Raw genomic sequence first — 23172 nt, forward strand, 5'->3', positions numbered from 1 at the left:
AAAAATGTCCTTCAAGACTGAAGGCAAAACATAGGTATTTTCTAATAAAAGAAGTCCAGGACTTTGTCACCAGCAGCTATGCATTACCAAACCTATGACAGAGAGTTTCTTAGACTGAAGAGAAGCCATACCAAATGGAAATGCAGGTCTCAGGAAAGAAGAAAGAGTGCCAGGAATGGTAAATATGTGAGTAAATATAAAAGATTACTTTAAATGCCTTTAAAATACGTATGACTATTTAAGCAAAAATTATTGCAAAATTCTTACGTTTTATATGAAGTGATATAATATTAGTTCTATATAGACTTGGAAAAGTTAAGAACACATATATTGCAATTCCTAGGACAAGCATGAAAAAATAATGTGAAGACGGATAACTGAAATATCAATAGATAAATTGAAGAGGAATTCTTAAAATTTTTTAATTAGCCCCAAAAAAGGCAGAGTAGGAAGAACGAAGAATTTTTTTAAAAAGAAAAAAAAAATAGATGGGAGAAACAGAAAATAAAATCATGGACCTAAATCCAGCCATACCAATAATTACATTTAATGTTAATGCACTAAACACTCCAATTAAAAGGCAGAGATTGTCAGATGGATTTCTTAAAATAAAATTTAAAAAATAGAAAACAAGATGAGCTATATGCTGTCTACAGAGGCACACTTTAAATATCAATACACAGATAACTTTAAAGTAAAAATATGTAAAAAAGATATACCATACAAACAGTAAACAAGTGGGCTATATTGATATCACAATGAGGACTACTACCAGAGATAAAGAGGAACATATCATAATAATAAAAGACTCAGGAAGAAATATCAATTATAAATGTGTATGCACCTAAAACAGAGCCTCAAAATACAGGAAGGAAAAATTGACACAAAGGGAGAAGCACATTCACATTCATAGTTGGTATTTTGGCAGCCCTCTCTTAATAGTTAATAGAACAACTACACAAAAAATCAGTAACAGCAAAGACGACCTGAACAATGCTGTGAAACATTTTGGCCTAATTGATATTTATAAAACACTACCCCAACAACTGCAGAATATATATCCTCTTATGCTTTAGGGTTCATTGAGCCCCTCAGTTCTTGCTGAAGAAGAATGAAGACCCTCCCTGCCCCTGTGTTTGATACACCACGTTGCCTTTATGTATAGTAGAAAGGCCTCAGTCACTCAGAGTGGGCTGGAGGGGAAACTGGTAAAGGGACATTGCTAAGCTTTATGAAAAGGAGAAAATGAAATGAGTCAATATATGTAAATCCTTAGAACAGCACTTGGCACTTAGCTCTGTACTAGTTAGTGTCAGCTAAAGTTGTTATGACTGCCTGGAAGTACTAGAGAGAAAAAGAGGGCTGGCATCAGAAGAACAGGGTGGAGGTGTCCTGAAGACTGGTTTGCAGGGAGAGTTATTCCTCCTGTGTAGGGAGAGAAAGCAGGACCAGGCAGATGTCACGAGAGTGACTCCTTCCAGAGTGACTCCAGGTTGATAAGGAACTACAGGCATGTATAGGGTGCAGGCGGTTCCAACTCTAGTTGCTGTCCAGAAGGTGACTGCTAGCTCCCTCCTCCCAGGAGAGAACTGTGAGAAACCCCTGGAGTGACAGGGATGAGGCTTTTATGTTTTTGATTTTGTTCGTTGTTGTGTTCTTTTGTTTTCTTGCACTGCTTTGTATGGTTGAGGTTGGGGGACAGGGGGAAGGGAACTGGGGGGCAGCCAGATGGAACATATGGGGAGCTGATAGAGGCCTGATTTGCTTTCCCCCCACCATGGCATGGGCACGCAGAACCTGTCCGCACTGGAGAGACTCAGATCTGTGGTCCAGTGTCCTCAGGGGTAAGTTAAGAATCCTGGGCTTGTGAGGAGTAGTCACTGTGAAGGTGCAGACTGCTGCCCCCTTACCCCACCTGGCTCCCACCAAAGGCAAAGCGTGGTCGATGCCTCTCCCACTCACATACATGTCCTTCACCCTGAGAACGAGTGAGGCTCCTGGCAGGTGAAGTGAATATGTTGTGTCATAACGTGTCACTGGATGTAGCTTCTGCTGCAATTGTAGCAGGCAAGAGTTGGAACCAACCTTCATGTTCATTGTTGGACAAGTAGATAAGGAAATGTGGTGTATTTACACAATGTAATACTATTCTGCCATAAAAAAAGAATGAAATTCTGCTATTTGCAGCAACTGGATGAACTTAGAAAAAACTTTGTTAAGTGAAATAAGCCAGGCACAGAAAGAGAAATACCACATGTCCTCACTCATGAGTGGAAGCTAAAAAATAAATAAACAAATAAAAAAAGAAAGAAAGAAAGATATAACAATCACAACACGTTGAACTTCGAAAGGTGAAAACAGAACCGAGGTTACCAGAGGTGGGAAAGGGGGAGGGGGAGGGGGATAAGGGAGGAAATGGTAAAAGGCCACAAAAAGCTATTACATTGTATAATGCTGAATATACTAATTGTCTTGATTTGAGCATCAAGTATTGCACACAGGTATTGATATTCAACTCTGTACCCCATAGATATATATGATCAAGTACGTTTCAATTAAAAAAATTAAATTTAAAAAAAGAAAAAGATTTTAAAAAAAAAAATGTGGCAGGCCAGTCCAGAAGGGTAAGACTATGCATGACTCCTAAAATGCCAAGCACCTTGGGCTGGGCAACACACCTGCTCTCTTGGCCATGCCAGGTGCTGGAGAAAAGCCAGGAGCCTCGAGGAGATCACCACTGCCTGGAGAAGGGAGGTCTCTCCCAGCCCCTCTGATTAGAAGTGAAGTCCTGTAAGTGCTCTTCTCCCCTCTCTGTGCAAATGCCTGTAGACCACGAAATGTGTGCCCATGCCCAATTAAGGCCAAAACTACATCTGGTCAGTGTCATGCTGAGAGGAAAAAAAGAACGCTATTACCAAGGTGTCAGGGAGGACCACCACGGGGCAACAGGAGTACTGGAGCAGCCGGCCCATTTTCCAGATAGAGAGCGGCACAACCACGAGGATCAGCACGAAGCCAGCAAGTGCGCACAGGGCCAGCACCAGGGGGAGGGCCTCTCCTGGAAGCAAACAGATAAATGGAGGCTCAGGAAACACCGTGAAGATGAAATCTCCCATCATGGGCCTCCCGCCGGCTTCCTGGAGTCAGCTCTGCACACTGGCCAGGACATCCTGAGATCTGATGTGTGCCCTGGTGACTAAAATTACACCATTAAAACCATTTTTCTAGAATCCAGATTAAAGCATGGTTTCCAGAAAGCCCCAAGGGAGATTAAATCTTTCTCTTGGGAAGGTATGGGGAGGAGCATCACAGGTGAAGGCACCAGCCGTGTTCGCACGTACCTTGGCACTGCTGCCAGGAGGAAGGCAGAGCGCCAGGTCCCAGCAGGATGAGGAGGAGGTGCTGCAAGGGAACAGTACAGAACAGAACTGGGCAGGAACTGAAAACAAAGAGCATTTTGCAATTTGCTCTTGGCATCATTTCATATCACGCAGGATAACACTGAGTTCAGAAAACAGTCACATATATCAAGCCCCTGTTACGTGTGTTAGGACTACTACCTCCTTCCAGCACCGTGCTAAGTGCTGGACATGTAGTTCCCTGTTCTTCACAATGCGTGTGAGTATCCCTGCTTTTATAGAAGAGGAATCTATGCTCAGAATGGTTAGGTGACTTACCCCGGATCACACAAGTAGGACTAGCTGCAAAGCCCATGGTCATTCTACTCATTCTACTAAATAAATGTGGCAGAAAAGGCCAGGTCTGAGCATCTGAATAAGGGACAGGTTATTTTCCCCTCTCTCTGTTGAATGTAACTTTGAGCAACATTTAGCTGTTCTAGGCCGAACTGCTCACCCATAATGTAACAGGCAGCTCAGCCAGTGAGGCTTGGAGAAGCTGGTGGACTTACACGTGTGGCTGGGGGCACTGTCCATTGCTTCAATGCTTTCGGAAAATATTTTGGCAGTACACATCAAGAGACACACAAGCGCTTATACCCTTTCATATATTCCTGCAATTTTAATTCCAAAAAATAATTCCAAGAAGGGGAACAGTTATATGTAGAAGTCAGTTTATCTGGACTACAGCAATGGCCTCATAACCAATCTCCTTCTCTGTCCAAAGTGGCACATCTACACCTCCCACCATCCCAGGCATGCTCAGAATGTATTTTCTTAATAGCACGTAACACCTAGCAAAACTATCCCATTTGTTTACTTGTTTGTAGTCCATCTCCCACAACTAGAGGGCAGGTTCCACGAGGCAGGGACTTCCCTGCTGTGCATCAGTGCCTAGGCCAGGACTTGGCACACAGTCAATGCTCAATACGTATTCACTTCATAAAAGAATGAACATCATCTTCAAAGCAAATGCAAATGATTTAAATACCAAAAAATAGGGGATGATTTAATATGTTATGGGGCATCAGCATGGTAGGTTAGTGATTCGGCTATTCAAATGAGAATTAGAATATATACAAACTTGTTCACTACAGCGTGGTTTATATTGGCAAAAGACTGAAAAGCACAAGATATACCTATTAAAAGGAAGATGGTTACATATATTACAAATCCATATATTGGCCTACTCTGAATCTTTTTTAAAAATGAGGTAGACCCATATATACTGACATGAAAAGATGTTCACAGTGTACTACTAGGTGAAGACAAGCAAGGCACAGAACAGCAGGTGCAGCATAGCCCCATTCATGTGTGTGAACATTGGTGACACAATGGCTGGAGGATTAAATGCCAAACACACCAAAGGAAACCTCCTGAGGGGTGTGGGGGTTGCTTCACATACTTCTGTGTTGTTTGAATTATTAAATTGGCTTGACTTATATGATTTTAAAAAGTAGTATAAAATGGTAATCAGAAAATCTGCATGGAACGTGTGGACATAGTATTTGTGAAAAAAACAGGTACAAGGTGATATGCAGTAGGTCTATAGCATGTATACAGTATTTCATATATATATAATGGAACAGTGTGTATAAAGAAAGATGAAGGAATTTCTTTATCAATGTGGAAAATCTACAAGATACATAAAGTGAAAACAGTGCATAGACTCTGCTACCATTTGTGCTAAAAAGAAGGGCAATATATATAAATGTTTTCATTTACTTGTTTTTACATTAAAAAGGCTTCAGAAAGACATACAAGAAGCTAATACCTATGAGAGAGAGTGTGGGAAGTATATGGATAGGGAAGAGGAGTGGAAAAGAGTATTTCTATATGTATCATATTTTTTGAACCAAATGAATGTACTATATATTCAAAATAATAATTATTTTTTAAAGGACTGAATGGTTATGTACAAAAATGTAACTAGCGGTGTTTGAGTAGCAGAATCATGAGATATATGGTTTTGTTTGGTTTTGTTTCTTTTCAAAGGGTTTTTTAACATTGTAGGTTTTTCGACTATAAAAAATTCAAGGAAGAAAATTAAGTCGAACAAGAGGATTCTGTAGACTTTCTGTAAGGTCCCTTCCAGATAAAAGAAGCTGTGGTATTATACGATATTGGAGCCTCCTTACAAGGTCTGACTCTCTGAAGCCCCTGGCTGCCTCTCCTGCAGACATCTGGTAAACCAGCCTTGAACAGGCTGGCCCCTGGCTAAGGACGCTGTCAGGGACAAGTGTTTCAAGTACAAGCTACTCAAGTGTTCCCACCCAGCCCCAGGATGCACTCTGCTTCTAGGAAAATTAGAGTGACTGTGGACACTTTCACCATGGGAATATACCCATCCTGGGGGCAGGACAGGGAGATCAAGGGAAGACTCAGAACCTGTGCAGGGTTTCAGGGGACAGGCAGGCCCTCCTTACCTTGCACCTCAACACATTCTGCCTGGCTGAAGTCACTGTGTCTCCCGATGGCCTTCACCAATGTCTGGACCTTCACACAGTATGTAGCCCCTGGCTCCATGGTTTCCAGGTGCTCTGGAATGCCCCCACTCCTCACCACCTTGACATGCTCCTTTGGGAGACCAAAAAACAGTTACTCCTTGAGGGCAGCAGGACTGGAAAGGGCAAGAAGAGCCAGGGAGGAAAAGCTGCAGATAAAATTGCTTTTCTTGAATGCATACGAAGTGTTCCTCCTCGTTCATGCATGCATGTATTCATTCGCTCATTCATTCGTTCATATTTATTAAGCACCTGCTATGTGCCAGGCACTGTTCTAGGCACAGGGACATGGCATTGAACAAAACAAAGAGACAATAGCACATTAGCTCTCATGGAGCTTATGTGGGGGGAGCCAGACAATACATAAATACACATCAGGTGGTGATAAGAGCTGTGAAGGAAAAAGTAGGGCAAAGAAGTAGAGAGCATTTTAAACAGAGTCGTTAGAGAAGGCCTCTCTAATAGGGTCATATTTGAGCAGAGACCCGAAGGTTGGAAATCTAACTGAACAGGGGCTTGGCATGGCCACTGCTGCCAGGGGGGTCAGCGCGCAGGAGCAGTTGAGCCAGTGGGCAGCTGGTCCTCACTTGTCTATCCATCCACCCGTCTGTCCATCCATCTGTCCACCTCTTCACCTCCAACCCCCTCCCCAAAGCTTGAGCTCCCCACGTGAGCCTGTGGAGGCATGTCTGGGCCAAGCCCAAATGACTCAGAGTACACTCCTGTCTCAGCACCGGCCCTGCCAGTTACCACAGGTGGGAAGTGGGCTCTATCCCAAAGAATCTGAGAGAGCTGCATACTCTCTCCTGCCCAGGCTCTGACCTGTTCCCACATCGCTCCATCTGCCTCACTGGCAATGCCATGTCCTACCAGTGGGCCCTGACCCAGCAGGAGTAAATACTGGAACTCAGCATTATTGCCTGCCCTGCCTGCCCACACCACCTTCAAGGGCAAGCTGCCCAACCAACAGGCCCTGCTGAGTGGGTGGAGGGCATGTGCCCTGCCCCAGACCCTGCTACAAGATCAGGGGTACCCCAGCCTGAGGAGGGTCAAATCAGAGGCGAGCTGGCTACCTGAGACCCCAAGGACTGGCCTGTTAAGATGAGAAGACCAATTAATCCCTCTCCTAAGGATTTGGTCCTGGGAAACTGAATACCTAGAGCTAGAAGTGGGGACAAAGAGGAGAGGACACAGTGAGGAGGAGTCAGGCCTGAGAGCCCCTGAGGACTGGGGAGGAACGTGATGGGCATGTGATGAGGGATCGGGGCCTGGAGTAAGCTGGGGAGAGGGACACAGAGGGGAGCAAGGACTCCACGGGCAAGGGTGCCTGGGAGAGTGAGGCTGGGCTGCAGCCTGGCCCTGCTCCAGCTCAGAGAGTCTGTGAGAGCCCCTTACTGTGCCGTAGTAATGCTTATGATAAAGTCCATTTTTCCTTGTGCTGATGAAGTGGCCTCTAGGCCTTGCACCGTGTCAGCTTGGACAGTGCTCCACATGTCTGTCTGTCTTCTAGGTCCTACTCGAGCTCCATCCCTCCTGCAGCTGGCCTCCTACCCAACCCAGACTGCAGCGACCTTCCCATGGGGAGAGGCAGCAGGCCATCTAGGCATCCTGCGTGGTCCACCCACTCATAATAAGACTGGTTTATTCGTAAGGCAGCTCCTGGCTCCTTGCCCCCACTTCTGAACCCTGCCAAGATACACACCCTCAAGAGGCACAGAGAAACCTCACAGGCTTTTGGAATCATCCAGCTAATCTGGAACACCCTGGCCTGCTGCCTCTAAGTTGCTGAGGAGACCAGCTGATGAGGGAGGAAAAAAATGCATTGAAAATTGTGGGTCTAACTAGGTTAGAGTTCAGGGCAAGGCTGCAGCCTCCTCCCCTCTCCCACTTCAGCAGATCTGGCCTGAAAAGGCTTCCAGCCAAGGCCTGGGATGGACCAAAGTAGTCCCTTGAAGAAGAGGCTGCCAGGATGGTCAGTGTACTTTCATCTCCCCTTTTGTACACTTCACCCAGGACTGCTCATTCTCAGGCCACCCACACAGTGAGCACTCCAGGGGCCAGCTTTCCACACCCACCCCCAGACAGTGAGCACTCCAGGGGCCAGCTTTCCTCACCCACCCTCAGAGATCTATGCCTCCCTCCCAAAGCCTGACTCAAAGGCCAAGACCGGAAATCTTACCTTTGCACCAGGCTCCCTCCTCCAGTAGGCCACGAGGAACTCAAAGTGGGGACCCAGATCTTCCAGCTCAATAACCAGGTGGAAGCCATCCCTGGTGACCTCCATCCTAGGTGGGGTGAGGATGGCTGTTGGCAAGACAAGAGGAAAATCAAAGTCAGCCCTGGACAGTACTGATTTCCCTGGAACACAATGACCGTGTCATTGGCAGAGATGTGCCAGCGCCCGTACGGAAGGGAGGGGGTCAGTTATGGCTTCACAGCATGCAAAAACACATCCATGTATACTGTCCTGTACTCAGCAGGTGCTCAGTAAATGTTTTCTACCCCCCTTAAATGTCTTTTATGGAAACATAGTAGATGATACGTATTTGTGGGGTACAGAGTTAAACATCAACACCTGTGTACAGTGTGTGATGACTGAATTAGGATAATTAGCATGTTCATCTTTACAAAACGTAATCGTTCCTTGTGTCCAAGTAAATGCTTTTTGAATGATGAATGAATGACAAAGACTTACCATAATTCCCTTTTTTTAGCCCTTGACTGTAATAAAGTTCTCTGTTCCTTCTCCAGGAGGTGCAAATACTCAAGAAAAGTGTAAATATTCAAGTAAACATTATCTCTTTCTTTCTTAAAATGTTATGATTCATGTTCTTTCCCTCACGACCCCCCCCCCCCCCACTTTTTCAGCAGAAATTGCTCCTCGCCTTGGCTCATCTAAGTGAGCAGCTGCTGTATCTTGATGCTTGCCAAACACCTACGTGAGCTCGGCTCTGAACACAGTAGGGCCCGGTATTTGCCCCTTAGGAATGACTATACCTGGCAGGGGCAGGTTCATCCCTCTAGCTCACATAGTTCAGTGGCACATACTGGCTACTGATGACTTTCAAACATCAGCAAATCAGCAGCCTATAGATAGGTTGGCCATTCTATTCTCAGCCTAGGGATTCTTCATCTCATATCCTGACTGAGGGAGTTGGCAAGTCAGAGGCTTTTTTGCAAATTCCAATAATCAACTCTAGAAATTACAGCATGAGCACAAACACCATCTTTCACATTGCCAAGTCCCAAACAGAGAGGCCAAAAGCCACTGTGGATACTTTCCCACAAACAGGCCAAGAACAGAAGGGCCCACGCAAGCCCTCTCTACTCCCTGGCTCGTGAAAATGGAGCCAAGCTGGCCTCTAGATCCAGACACTGCAGGACCAGAAGGGCCATCCCAATTGTTGGGTCTTGGCTTGGGAAGTAGTGTAGGCTGTGTTCTGAGCTAAATAAATCCCCCCACAATGGGGTCAGTGGACAGTCAGGAGAAAAACAGTTTCTGGAGGGAGTTTTCAGAGAGCAAAGCATTTCCCTCTTACCTGCCTTATCAGGGAAGAATGTATGTCTGGGCATTGACAAGCTGCCTGGATAGGGGACAGCAGGCCTTGAGAAGTCAAGGCCAACTATGCAAAACACACCCAGTCTGGAGGCTTCATATGAGCACACAGCACCACTAGCACTACCTTGGAAACACCCCCAGAAGGAAAGAGTGGGTTGACTCCACTGTTAAGTCAAACATGTTTACAATTGGGTCCTCTGATCTTCATCTTTAGTGAGAATAGTATTAGAGAAAATGACCTAAAGGTTCAGTTCAGAGAAATTTTTGACAGTGTTGGGGCAGAAACCTTTGTAACCTATGCACTCTGCATACTTATCTCATTTAATCCACCCAGGAAGCTTAAGAAGGTAAATACTATTCCTGTTGCCCAGAGAGGTTAAGTGACTTGCCCAAAGTCACACGGTCAATGGCCAGAATTCGAGCCCACGTCTTTCTACATTTCTAACCTCCCCTGTATAGGGTGTTTAGTCTCTTCCCTAGTGGATCTCAATCCTGGCTGTAGATGAGAATAAACTAGAGAGAATTTTAAACTCCCAATGAACAGAACGCACACAGATCAGTTAAATCAGACTCTCTGGGGATGGGCCCCAGACATAAGTAGTTCTAAAGCTCCTCTGTAACTTGAATGTGCAGTCAAGGTTGCTCTCAACAAGGCTTCCCTTTAAGAGTAGGAGATCCTTTTCAGGAGAGTCTAAAAACAAGATTTTTCACGTGGCTGCGGAGAAGTCAGACCGGCCTTTTTCATATAGGAAAGGACAGACTTAATGCTCTTAAAACATCACAATGCCATCCCAGCCCAGTTGCTAACTCTGCCTGCACAGGACCACATCTTCCGCATTCTGATGCAGGTAGAGACTCCTGTTCCTCAGCTCCTCCTGCAGCAGAACTTTTCCTGTTTATACTGGCGCAAGTTGTTACCACACACCCCCACCCACATAGTTTTGCAGGCACTCCCTTATCTCCATCTGACCCATGCTCTCCCTCCAACAGCAGCCACCAACCCCCGGCGATGGTCTTGGCTGGAGCCCCATATTCCCAGGAGCCAGAGGGGGGTGGTGCTGGGTGCTGCCTGACACCATGGGCAGAAGCAAAGCTGAAGTGCCCTCTAGGGCCCCTTATCCTCCCCCAGTGCCTGGCACTGGGATCCTGCTTCTTCAACCAAATCCACCCAGGGCCTAGGAAGGAGGCCTGGGCAGAGGAGCCCACATCCTACACCAGAATTCCTTTTGGTACCCATTCCAACCGTCCTATTCCTGCCCCACCCCTTCCCTCCTCTGCTCTCTGGCTCTCAACTCTGGGCATTTCTAGGGCAATAATAATAATCATACCTACCAATAACTGAGCCAGCTGTCAAGTGGCTGAACTGGGATTTGAACCACATCTGTCTGACTTCACAGGGTTAATTTCCCTTCAAAGTTATTGTCACCTTCCTGAGCCTCTCCAGCGTGGGCTCCCCAACCTTCTAAACCCTCCTGATTTCCACTCAGTATCATACACTCCTTGGTAACCTCTGACTCTTCCCGTTACTTCAGATGTGGCCTCAGCCTTCCTCTGCCCTCACTCACAGCCACTTCTGCCACATCAAGAAAATGGAGCCCACCAAAGGCCCTTTCCTTGTCTTTTCTGCAGCTCCAAACTGTTCACATTCCAGCCCACGCCTGTCTCAGAGGAGAAGCTGCCTTGCTCCTGCCCACCTCCACTCAGTCCTCCACCCCACAGCAGACTGTCATCTCCTCCACTCCATGAAGTCACTTTCTCAAGGGCCCATGCAGGGGCCTCTTCAGCCTGTCAGGAGCTATTCTGTTCTCCCCTCGTGTCCCCCCTCCACCTGCCCGGCCACCACTGGTGCCCTTCTCTCCATCCACATTTTAAATCCTGAGGCTTCCCAGGACCTTGTCCTGGGTTTTCTTTGTCCCCCAATCTCCTGCACTCCCAAGCCTTTAGTTATTAACTACGTGCTGTGTGTCTGGCTTTGACCTCTCTGAGTCCCAGGGCCTGATTCCCAGCTGCCAATCATAGATCTGTGGCATAAAATCTTTCAGGAACCTCAGTCTCAAAGAACAGAAAGCCAGGGGTGTCCCCTCTTCCTCAAGACCAGTTGTTCCTCCTGGGTTCTCTGCCTTGGACGGTGTGTGCACCAACCCCCATCAGAAGCTGAACATCATCGCTGTCTCTCCATCCCCCAACAGCTGGTCCCCAAGCTCTGTCCTTTCTAACTCAGCCATGTTACTAGAACTCGTCCACATCTCTCCTTCTCCTCACCCACTCCTGGGATCAGGACTCACGTTGGCTCAGCTGGAGTCTACAAGCCCCTACTCACTTTCACCTTGTCCTGCAGGCTTGCCCTACTCCGGTTCATTTTCCATACAGCAGCCAGTGATGCTAGGCAGACCTGGCCAAGACCCTCTCCTCTTCCATGGCTCCCTCTCCTGACCCGACCAAAGCCCTTCAACACGTGACCAGCTGCTTCCCTATCCCCCGCCCATCCAGCCCTCGCCTCTGCTGTTCCCCAAACACACATGTCCTTTGAAACACTGCCTTACACTCAGCCATATTTGGCCACCTATCTGGATTCTTCTCTTACTTCTTTCTCCATCCTTTTCCAGGTACTATTGCAATCGAAAGCTTTTTATTTCCCAGTGACCATAGAAGGGCAACTGTTTCTGGTGGCTCTGTTAAATGTATAGATCCTTTTGCACAATGAAGCTGCCTACATGGGCAGTAAATATGGGATTAACAAGGCACCAGATGGGAGGCAGTACGAGATCTATGGAGGCACCAGGAAGGTAGGAAGAAACAGTCTAGTGCCATCTCCCCACTTCCACAGCAGCTTTCCAGGTTCCCAATGTCAGCGTCCCCACCACTTCAGACCCTGGCAGAAATGGTCAGGAATGACTTCCAAAGCCAAAGTCAGCAGTTTTTAGGATATACCAATAAGGACTGTTTGTGTTCACAATACTGTGGCTTTGCAGGACTATTTTGGTGCTAAAAAGAGTCCGGAAGTCCAGGTGAACATGGTTCCTGCAGGGGAGGCTGGTGAGGGTGGTGCAGTACAGACAGAAGTGCCTTACTTGAGTTTCGATTAAAAGGGTGCTTCAAGGTGCTCCAGGCTGAGGTCTGTGGGCCCAGCGTGGCCCGGACACGGAGACTGTATGGCACAGTGGCCGTGATGTCATCAGTGACGTCACACTCAGGGCCTGCAGTGAGTGCGCAGCAGCCGCTGGGGATCCAGATGTGGCTCGTGTACAGGCTCTCATACTCCCTGGCCGAGGAGAAGAGGGCACAGTGTCACACCAGTCCCTTTGATCCAGGCCCGATGATGGTTGCACATAACCACCTTCATTCTCCCGCTTTTTATGGGCCAGCAAAATAAGCATTTGCTCCACTCCCCAGTTCCTCCAGTCTCTACCCTCACCAACCATCCATTCTCCCTTCTTACTCCACTTTTATCACCAGACACGGGAAACCTAAGCATAAGTCCCAATCTGCCAGGCCCCGCCATCTGCATGGACACCAGCTGATCTCAGCCGCTGCCACACTGCACCCTGCTGCACTCTCCCGGCCTCCTCACCTGCCCTTCCTCAAATACCCACTGCTCTCCCTCACGGCTCCCCATAGCACTTGAAATGGAATCCAAACCCTTCCCCAAGGCCTGTCAGACTCTTTGGCCTTCTCTCTCACCCACACCTAAGCATGGTGTTCTCACCACACTGGCTTCCTGATCATTTCTCCAAAATGCTGGGCTCTTTTTGCCTTAGGGACTTTGACCAGCTGTTCACCGTGTCTCAAATGCTCTGCACCCTCTGTCCACATGGCTGGCTCCTCCTGCCCACCAGATATGGCATGAACATCACCTCCTCAGAGAGGCCTTCCCTGATGACATAATATGAAGGTGCTGCAGAGTCAACAATCAGCCTTTTAGCTTCCTCCTAGCCCTGATCACCATCCAAAAATCCCCTAGAGCAGTGCTGCCCTGGAAAACTTGCAGTGACAGTGGAGATGTTCCCTACTGGTGTTGCTCAATACACTACTGAGCACCTGAAATGTGACTGGTGTGACTGGGAAACAGACATTTTAATTTAATTTTAATTCACTTAAATTTAAAAAGCCACCTGTGGCTAGTGCCTACCACGTTGGAGAGTCAGATCTAGTGTATTCACTATCTGTCTCCTCCTGTAGATACTGGCTCCCTATATCCAGAAACCTTGTCAACTGTATCACTGAGCCTGCAAGAATGTCTACACATGTAGGTGCTCAGTTTGTATTCACTGTTAATGAAATACATTGAGTATTTTCTGTGTCTTTCTCACTCCTAAACAGCTGCAATTAGGTGTCAGGATGACCGAGTGGTCTAAGGCGCCAGACTCAAGCTCCGCTTCCTAAACAGCTGCAATTGCCTGGACACCTGGAAAAAACTAGAGCCTGTTTGGCCCTAGAGCCAGCTGACCTTTAGGGTCAAGATTTGTTTTGGCTCCTAGGTGTAAGCTCATAGTCAGGAAAACTGAGGTCTCCCCTACCCTCAAAGGATCTGTCTCCAATGATTTGTCCATCTCAAGTCACAATCAAACTCATTGGACAGTTGACTCACTGTTGAAATCCACCAAAATGTGTTTGTACACTTTCGTGTTCCCAGAGAGTTCACTGTCAAATCCACAGGACAATTTCCCTTGCTTCTTTAACTCTCCCAATGCCCATGTAGACAGAGGGGGCAGATCACTAGAGATAATCCATCCCTGGGCTCACAAAGCCTCCTTGAGACAAGGAGGAAGGGCTCTGCCTCCAGAAACCAAGTGCTGCCTAAAAGAGAAAAACAATTAAAAAAAAAAAAAAAAAACTCACCCCTGGTACTCAACAGAATAGTATACTGTCTCTCCAGGCACGGTCACTGGGCTCCATGTCAGGAGATGCTTCATGTTGACTGAGTGTACAGAGAGGTTCTGGGGCGCAGGCAGAATGGCCACTCCATCTGGGATCAAGGCAAATAGACAGGCTGAGAGGGGGCTCATAGTGGGGGAATGCCACAGCTTCAAATTAGTTTCTAATGAAAGGCCTCACATGTTTATGGGCCAGAAACAACTCTAATTTCATCATACTTGTGTTAATGCTAAATTTTTGCTATTATCATTGTATTCTGCCTTTGGTGATAAAATGGCATATTAATATTAATAATAATAATGGCTAATAGGTATCGAGCACTTACAATGTTCTACCTAGACCATGGCTAGATTGTGACATGATTATCTCATTTAATCATCATGACCAAACTGGGAGGTAAGGACCATTAGTTTCTCCACTGTACAAATGAGAAAACTGAGGCACAATATTTATGACTCTTAAGTCAGACTGACCTGGATCTAGGCCTTGACTCTGTCACTTACTATGTGACCTTAAGTAAGTTGCAAAACCTTAGCCTCCCACCACTTCATGGCAAACCCATGCCAGCTCCTGCCAGCGTCTCATCACCTCCCTCTCCTGCTGCTGCCATCCTCAGGTACCAAAGCACATTCTTTCACGTCCCCCAACAAGGCCAAATGGGGTATCAGCTACCAGCTGGGAAGTGTAGGCTCAGGTCTGCTGTGGAGAGAGTCCAGTCAAGAGGGGCACCAAGCCAGCTTGGAGACTCCACCCCAGGAAGACAGCAGGCCCCTGAGCCAGCCTGGGACACAAGCATCTGCTCACCTAAGTACGTACTCTGAGCCCAGAGTGTGCATACATTTGGTCTATGGTTTGCACAGAATGAAAGAGCCTGGGAAACTGAACCTGCACTCCTGAGGACTTTAGGCAGACCCAAAGCCCAAAAGCCATCGTCACATGTAATCCCAGAGTGCAGTCTGGACCCTGTGCAGTGGTCCTTCTCTTCCCCTTTCACACGCTCCTCTTTTAATGCCCAACACCTGCCTCCCTTTGCTGTTACAGTCACAGTGATAACATCGACAGCACAGTGGTGAGGGGCTGGGGCCCTCACCAGGACTTGTGCCTGTCTCCAGATTGGCACCTGCTATTGGTTTCCTAGCCCTGTGACCATGAGGGGATGGCAGCACCGCTAGGGACATGCTGCCTCGTTCCCCTGCCTCTTCTGTAATGTAACACCCTGGTGACACAGCTCCATCTCACTCTCTGCGCTGTGAGGAAACACCTGGGGTACCCACACATGAGGCTTCCTGACTTCCCCACCCCTAACCTTGAAATTACGCAAGAGATGGAAAGGAAAAGCGCCAGCTGGAGATATGGTGGCCTGGTCCTCTCTGACATCCTCCCTCTGGTAAAGTAAAAAACCATTTTTCTAGTCAGCTATTTGGGGCATAGAAGGCTACATAAATATAAGGCTACACTTTATATAATTAATTAATTTAATTACATAATTAAACTATATATTAATATAGTTCTATCATTTAAAAGCTCTCAAAAATGAAATCTCCAGGCCCAGATGCTTTCACTGGAGAATGCTACCAAACATTTAAAGAATTAATGCCACTTTCACACAATCTCTTCCAAAGCATAGAAGAGGAAAGAACACTTTCCAACCTACTTTATGAGGCCATTATTACACTGACACCAAAATCAGACAAAGAAATATATATATAAAAATTTTTTAAACTACAGACCAATATATCTCATGAACTTAGATGCAAAAATCTTCAACAGAATACTAGCAATCTAAACCCAACAATGTATAAAAAGAATTATACACCATGACCAAGTGGGATTTGTTCCAGGTATGCAAGGCTGGTTCAACATCTGAAATCAATTAATGTAATCCAGCATATCAACAAGCTAAAGAAGAAAAATTATGCAATTATATTAATTGACACAGAAAAAGCATTTACAAACCCAACACCCATATATTATTAAAACAAAACAAAACGAAGAAACCTCTCTTGGAGCTAAGAACAGCAGGGAGTTACCTCAACTTGATAAAGACCATCTACAAAAATCCTACAGCTTACATCTTATTTCATAGTGAAAGACTGAATGCTTCCCCCCAAAATCAGGAACAGGTAAAGACGTCCATTCTCACCACTCTTATTCAATATAGTACTGGAAGTTCTAGCTACTGCAATAAGGCAAGCAAGAGAAGTAAAAGATTAGAAAGGAAGTAGTAAAACTCCTCTTATTTGCAGATGAAATGACAGGCTATGTAGAAAATCCCATAGAATCTACAAACACACACTCTCACACACACAATACACACCCCTCCTAAAACTAATATGTGAGTTCAGCAAGTTCACAGGATATAAGATAAACATAAAAAGATAATTGTATTTCTATATACTAGCAATGAATACTTATATACAGAAATTAAAATTACAATCACAAAAAAATACATAGGTGTAAGTCTAACAAAATATATCCAGGATTTGAATGGTGAAAACTCCATACTGCTGATAAAAGAAATTAAAGAAGATCTAAATAAATGGAGAGATATACTGTGCTCATGGATGGGAAGATTCAACATAGTTAAGATGGCAATTCCCTCCCACATTGTTATACAGGTTTAACACAATTTCTATCAAAACAGCAAGATTTTTTGTTAATATCGATAAGCTTTTTCTAAATTTTAATAAGAAAAAGCAAAGAGGTGGGCGAGGGGGAGGGAGGTCAGGGATTAATTTAATGGAGGACACAGGGAATAATCACAATTTATAGTGATGGATATGCTGGTAGTATTGATCTGGCCATCACATCTTGGGCACAGGTGGTGACAGTCAGCTTTGTAATCCATGAATATGCATAATCAATTTAAAAAATGAAAAAAATTAAAAATAATAAATAAAAAATAAACTAAAAAAAGAGAAAAGGCAAAGAAACTAGAATAACTTAAACAATTTTGAAAAAGAAGAATAAAGTAGGAAGAATCAATCTACCCAATCCCAAGACTTATAGTAATTGAGACTGTGTGATATTGGCAAAAAGATAGACACATAGATTAATGGAACAGAATAGAGATCCCAGAAATAGACTCACACAAATACACTTAACTGCTTTTTGACCAAATTACAAAAACAATTTAATGAGAGAAGGATAGCCTTTTCAACAGATAATAATACTGGAACAATTGGACATCTGTAAGGAAAAATATTAAAATGAATCTCAACCCAAACCTCACACCTTATACAAAAATTCAAAATGGATCATAGACTTAAAGTGTAAAACCTTTAGGAAAAAACATAGGAGGAAATCTTCAGTGCTAGGCAAAGAGTTCTTAGACTTGATAGCAAAAGCAATATTCATAAACAAAAAAATTTATAAGTGGATCTCATTAAAATTAAAAACTTTTGCTCTGCAAAAGACCCTGTTAAGAAGATAAGAAGACAAGCTACAGGTGCAAGAAAATATTTGGAAACCATTGTCTCACAAAGCAGTAGTATCTAGAATACATTAAAACAAACACACAAACTCTCAAAACTTATCAGTAGAAAGTCAAACAATACAATTAGAAAATGGGCAAAAGACATGAAGAAACATTCACTGAAGGGGATGTACAGACGGCAAATAAGCTCATGGAAAGATGGTCAATCAGCTATTTGGGAAAGAGCAAATTAAAACCACAATGAGACAGTACTACATAGCTATCAGAATGGCTAAAATTTTCTAAAATGGTACAACCGACCCAGAAATCTATAATTAAAAAAGATTTATTGCATGTAACCAAGCAACTAGAAGAGGGGAGGTCAAATGTGAACCTCACAAATAATTGGGTTTTGCTACAATGAACATTTTGACTACCCTGAGTGGATTATCACACATTGTATACATGTACTGAGATATAACTCTTACCCCATAAATATGTACAATCAATGTGTTTCAATTAAAAAATTTAATAAAATAGAATTTTAAAAAATGACAAAACCAAATGCTGACAAGGATGCAGAGAAAGTAGATCACTTATACATTGTCAGTAGGAATGTAAAATGGTACATTCACTCTGGAAAAATAGTTTGGCAGTTTTCTGTAAAACTAAAAATGTAATAACTATATCATCTAGCAACTGCACTCTTGTGCATTTATCCCAGAGAAATGAAAATTTATGTCACATAAGACCTGCACATGAATGTTCATAGCCAAACCGTAATCACCCCAGATGTCCTTCAACAGGTGGATGCTTAAGCAGACTGTGGTATGTCCGTGCCATGGAAGGGCATGAGCAAGGAACACAGCTGGCCACTAGACTCTGAGAATGGCAAAGAAACAGAATCTCCCCTAAAGCCTCCAGAAGTAACGTAGTCCTGCCAGCACCTTGATGTTAGCTCAATGTAATGGTGAACAGATTCATTGTATTTTGAAATAATTTCAGATTTATAGAAGAGTTGCAAAATAGTAGAGAGCCCCTATATATCCTCCACTCAGCCTTCCATATGTACATAACCATAGTACAATTATGAAAACTAGGATATTAATATTGATGCAATATTATTAACTGAACTTCAGGTTTTATTCAAATTTCACCAGTTTTTCCCTTAATGTTCTTTTTTTTTCCCCTAGGAACCAGTCCAGGACTCCACATTTAGTTATCGTATCTAGTTAGTCTCCTCCAATCTGTTCTCAGTCTTTGTCTTTTATGACCTTGACATTTTTTTAATTAATTTATTTTTAATTTAAACATAATAATTGTACATATTTAGGGGGTACATATGATATTTTGATACATGTATACAGTGTGTAATGATAAAATCAGGGTAATTGAGATATCCATCACCTCAAACATTTATCATTTGTATTGGGAACTTTCCAAATCTTCTCTTCTAGCTATTTTGAAGTATACAATAAATTATTGTTCACTATAGACAGTCTACTGTGTGATCAGACACTAGAATTTATTCATCATATCTAATTGTATTTTTGTACCCACTAACCCCTGCCCCCCTGCCCTTCCCAGCATCTGGTAACCATTATTCTATTCTATACTTCTATGAGATCAATGAACTTGACATTTTTGAAGAGTACTGGCCAGTTGTTTTGTACAATATTTCTCAGTTTAGTTTTGTCTGATGTTTTCACACCATTTGATTGAAGTTATACGTTTTTGCCATGTACTCAAAGGGAGTACATGACATCAATGTGTCTAATTACTGGTGATGTTAACCTTGATTACTTGGTCAAGGCAGCGTCTCTAGTGTAAAGTTACCATTTCCTCTTTCATAGTTATTAAATATGTTGGTGGAGATACTTTGAGACTATTCAAATATTCTCTTTCTCCTCAAACTTTCACTCATTAATTTTAACAGACATCTGTGGTGTCTTAGTTTTCTGTCACTTATAACAGAATACCTAAAACTGGGTGATTTATAAGGAAACAAAATTTATTTCTTACAATCCTGGAGGCTGGGAAGTCCAAAGTCAAGGGCGCATGTCTGGTGAGGGTCTTCTTACTGGTGGAAACTCTCTGCAGAGTCCCAAGGTGGCACAGGGCCTCAAATGGCAAGTGAGCAAGAGTGTGCTCGTGTGTGAGCTCAGGACTCCCTTCTTCTTTTAAAGCCATCAGTTCCACTCCCTGATAACCCATTAATGCATTAATCCATGAATGGATTAACTCATTCATGAGGACAGATCCTTCATGGTCCAATCACATCCCAAAGACGCCACACCTCAACACATCAGGGATTAAGCTTCAATATGAGTTTTGAAGGGGACATTCAAACCATAGGTGGATATTACTTGCAACAATTATTGCTGTGATGCTCTAATAGCTATTTTTATTTAATTGGATTCTTCTGTAAGAAAGAGTTTTTTCTTCTCCACCATTTATTTATTTATTTATTCAATGATTTATTTATATCAGTAAGAACTAATGGATATTTATTTTATTCTACGATTACTGCACAACACTATTGTTATTTAGTTACTCAAATTGTTTGGGCTTTGGCCACTGGGAACTCTTTCTGGTTGACGCCTGTGTCCTTTTTGACTTTTTTCTATCTCCCACCCTCTTTTTTCATATTATTTTCATTAATAGACTCTTTATTCTTGCAATAATTTCAGATTTACAGAAAAATCGCAGATAGTACACAGAGTTCCTGTATACTCTTCATCCAGTTTCCCCTAATGCTAACATCTTATATAACCATGACACATTTGTCAAAACTAAGAAACCAACATTGGTACACTACCATTAACTAAACTCCAGACTTTATTTGGATGTCCCCAGTTTTTCCACTAAGGTCTTTTTTCCATTCCAGGATCAAATCCAGGATACTATGTTGCATTTAGGCTGCCATCCTTTTTAAAGCACCGCATTACTTACCACAGGATGCTCCTGTCTCATGTTGTATTTTCCCTGCCTAGCCCTGGAATCAACCACTTCTCTAAGAAGCCCCACACAGGGAGTTTTGAAAAATCTCAATGCCCAGGCAGCACTCTAAATTAATTCAGAATCTCTGGCTGTGAAGTCCCAGCATTTATGTTTTTTAAAGCTCCCCGGATGATTCCAATGTGCACTTGAGACTGGGTACCACTGATGTAGACCTTCTAGTGACTAAGGAATAGTTAAAACTATGTTAAATCCCCAAATGCCAAAGACTTCAGTATATTTCCCACCAGGCTCTTATGTTCCCTGAAGAAAAGGGACTCTGTTTTGTTCATCTCTCTAATCAGCACCCAGCCCTGAACCTGGCACATTAAAAGGTGCTCAGAAGTGCTAAACAAACACAAATTGACAAGCAAAGCAAGTCTTGGCTCCCTTAGGGAAATCAGGCTAGGCCTGAATTCTTTTTTCTTAATTCCCCATCCATCTTAAATTAGACCTTTTCGCTGCTCTAAAGTTTATGCTGAGTGCCTATTTCCTAACATCTTGAATCTGTGCAAGGGAGGCTCCATGAAGGCTGCCCACAACAATGCTCTTTAGCAAACTTACCTCTTCCCTAGAAGAACCCCCACTGAGTCTGATGTCAACTCCCCTCATTTGGGTCTTCTTTCCGTCACCTTTACATCCAACAGTTTTTAAGGCAAATGCATCAGAAAAGGCAGCCCCATCTTCTTTACTTCCTTTATTTTGACCCGCCTCTCTTTTTCTGTCCTGTTTCAATGTCTCAGCTTCTTCTGCAGGGTACAAAGGGCACAGGCTCTGGAGCCGGCCAAACCAGAGTCAAATCCCAATGACAACACTTACTAGACATAAATACTTGGAAAATAACTGAACCTCTCTGAGTTGCTGTTTCCTAATGTGTAAAACAGGGATAACACCTATCTTGCAGAATTGATGTAAGATATCAAGAGAACATTTTCTCTAACCTAGAGCACAGTGTTTGCTCAGAAATTGCAGTTGTGATGGTCATCATTGTTATTGCTGTTATTATTGGTAGTGGGAATCAGTTTCTGGAATCATGCACTATTATTTGGAAGGGACAGGAAAAGGCAAATGATTTCTATGAAAGAGAGCAACAACTCTTCCCATCTGTCCAGTGATCTAGTAACGAATAGAAGTTCATTTAGAAACTGCAGAACTCATAGCAGTTACCTACACAATCCAGAGGCAATGGTCAAAACTGCATAAAGGCCACCACAACGAAAGCAATTATCTGCTGACACCACCATCTGTTTGCATAACCAACAGACAATAATAACTAACTAACATTTGGGGGTGGGGGACATATTGAAGTCTTCAAAGTGATTTTGTTTGCATCGTCTTATTTAACCCCTCACAATGTCAGGGTCGCTATTATGACCGTTTCGCAGATGAGAAAACTGAAGTCTTAAGAAAAGATTCAAAAGACTGAACTCATTGAAGAAAATGTCAAATTAAAAATGCTAGCCTTTCCTCTTCTCTTTCCTACTCCCACTTTCTCCCTTTGGCTGAGTGGAGAAGTGTTTCCCTGGCAACTTTTTTCCCCAACAACTAAACAATCAACCAACAAACTAACCAAACAACCAGCATCCTTAACCTGTGCCAGGGGCTATGGGTACTCCCCCAGGAAAGAGAAGTAACCCACTGAAACTAGAGTCCATGGGGTCAAGGGGCAAAGGACAGAGAGGTCTGGGGAGGATATGTAGGAGAAAGGAGACATCTGGAATAATGATGGGAGCATGGACTTGGGATGGAGAAAGAAACTGGAGATGGTGCTTCTAGTGGGAAATTATAACAATAAAGGCCAGGAGAAGGAAATGAAAGAGTTTAATATGACTGTGAAAACAGTAGCTACCTGCAGTCCATATTTGTTTCCAAGGAGTAGCGAGAAATAGGGTCGAATAAACATAGGATAGGGTCTGAATATGACAGGTCATGAGAAACAGCAGAATTTGGACATCATGTGCTGAACAACTGAGAGCTATGAAGGTTTCTGAGCTAGGAAGGAACACCATAATTTAATGCTTAAACCAGTTCTAAACATTTGCAAATTGCCTTAGCACTGATTTGTTGTCTGATTTAAACCAACTAGAATAATTAGTTCTGTATTAAGAGAAAAAAAAAGAAGACAGAAAGTCCCTGAGGCTCTTAGCAACACTGCAAAGTGCCCAGTATCTTGAAGTATTAAAATTAGAAATTTCTCTTAAATGTGATTTGACATGAAGAAACATCAAAGGCGAAGGAGCAGCAATTTTGGAATGATAAAGCAGAGAGGTACAAGTAACCAGAAATGGAACAGAGAAAACTATATAATTTTACTGGCAGGGAAAATGCCCCAAACCAAATGTTTTTTTAAATGCTATGGGGTACTTTTTCTTCGATGACCAGGAGAGAAATCTAATTTGTATAAGTCTTGTACCCAACATTAAG

General features: G+C 43.6%; 1 protein-coding gene across 1 annotated transcript in view; it reads right to left on the reverse strand.

The window, feature by feature from the left end:
- Positions 1 to 23172, reverse strand: part of IL20RB (interleukin 20 receptor subunit beta) — a 30615-nt gene that overhangs the window by 6790 nt on the left and 653 nt on the right. Inside the window, exons 2-6 of the mRNA XM_063114901.1 lie at positions 14301 to 14427; positions 12533 to 12723; positions 8082 to 8206; positions 5825 to 5975; positions 2916 to 3058 (exon numbers count right to left, since the gene is read on the reverse strand). Coding sequence (XP_062970971.1) covers positions 2916 to 3058; positions 5825 to 5975; positions 8082 to 8206; positions 12533 to 12723; positions 14301 to 14427 — 737 coding nt within the window. The remainder of the gene's footprint in view (positions 1 to 2915; positions 3059 to 5824; positions 5976 to 8081; positions 8207 to 12532; positions 12724 to 14300; positions 14428 to 23172) is intronic.

Source organism: Cynocephalus volans, chromosome 11, assembly GCF_027409185.1.
Source record: "Cynocephalus volans isolate mCynVol1 chromosome 11, mCynVol1.pri, whole genome shotgun sequence".
Taxonomy (NCBI): Eukaryota; Metazoa; Chordata; class Mammalia; order Dermoptera; family Cynocephalidae; genus Cynocephalus; species Cynocephalus volans.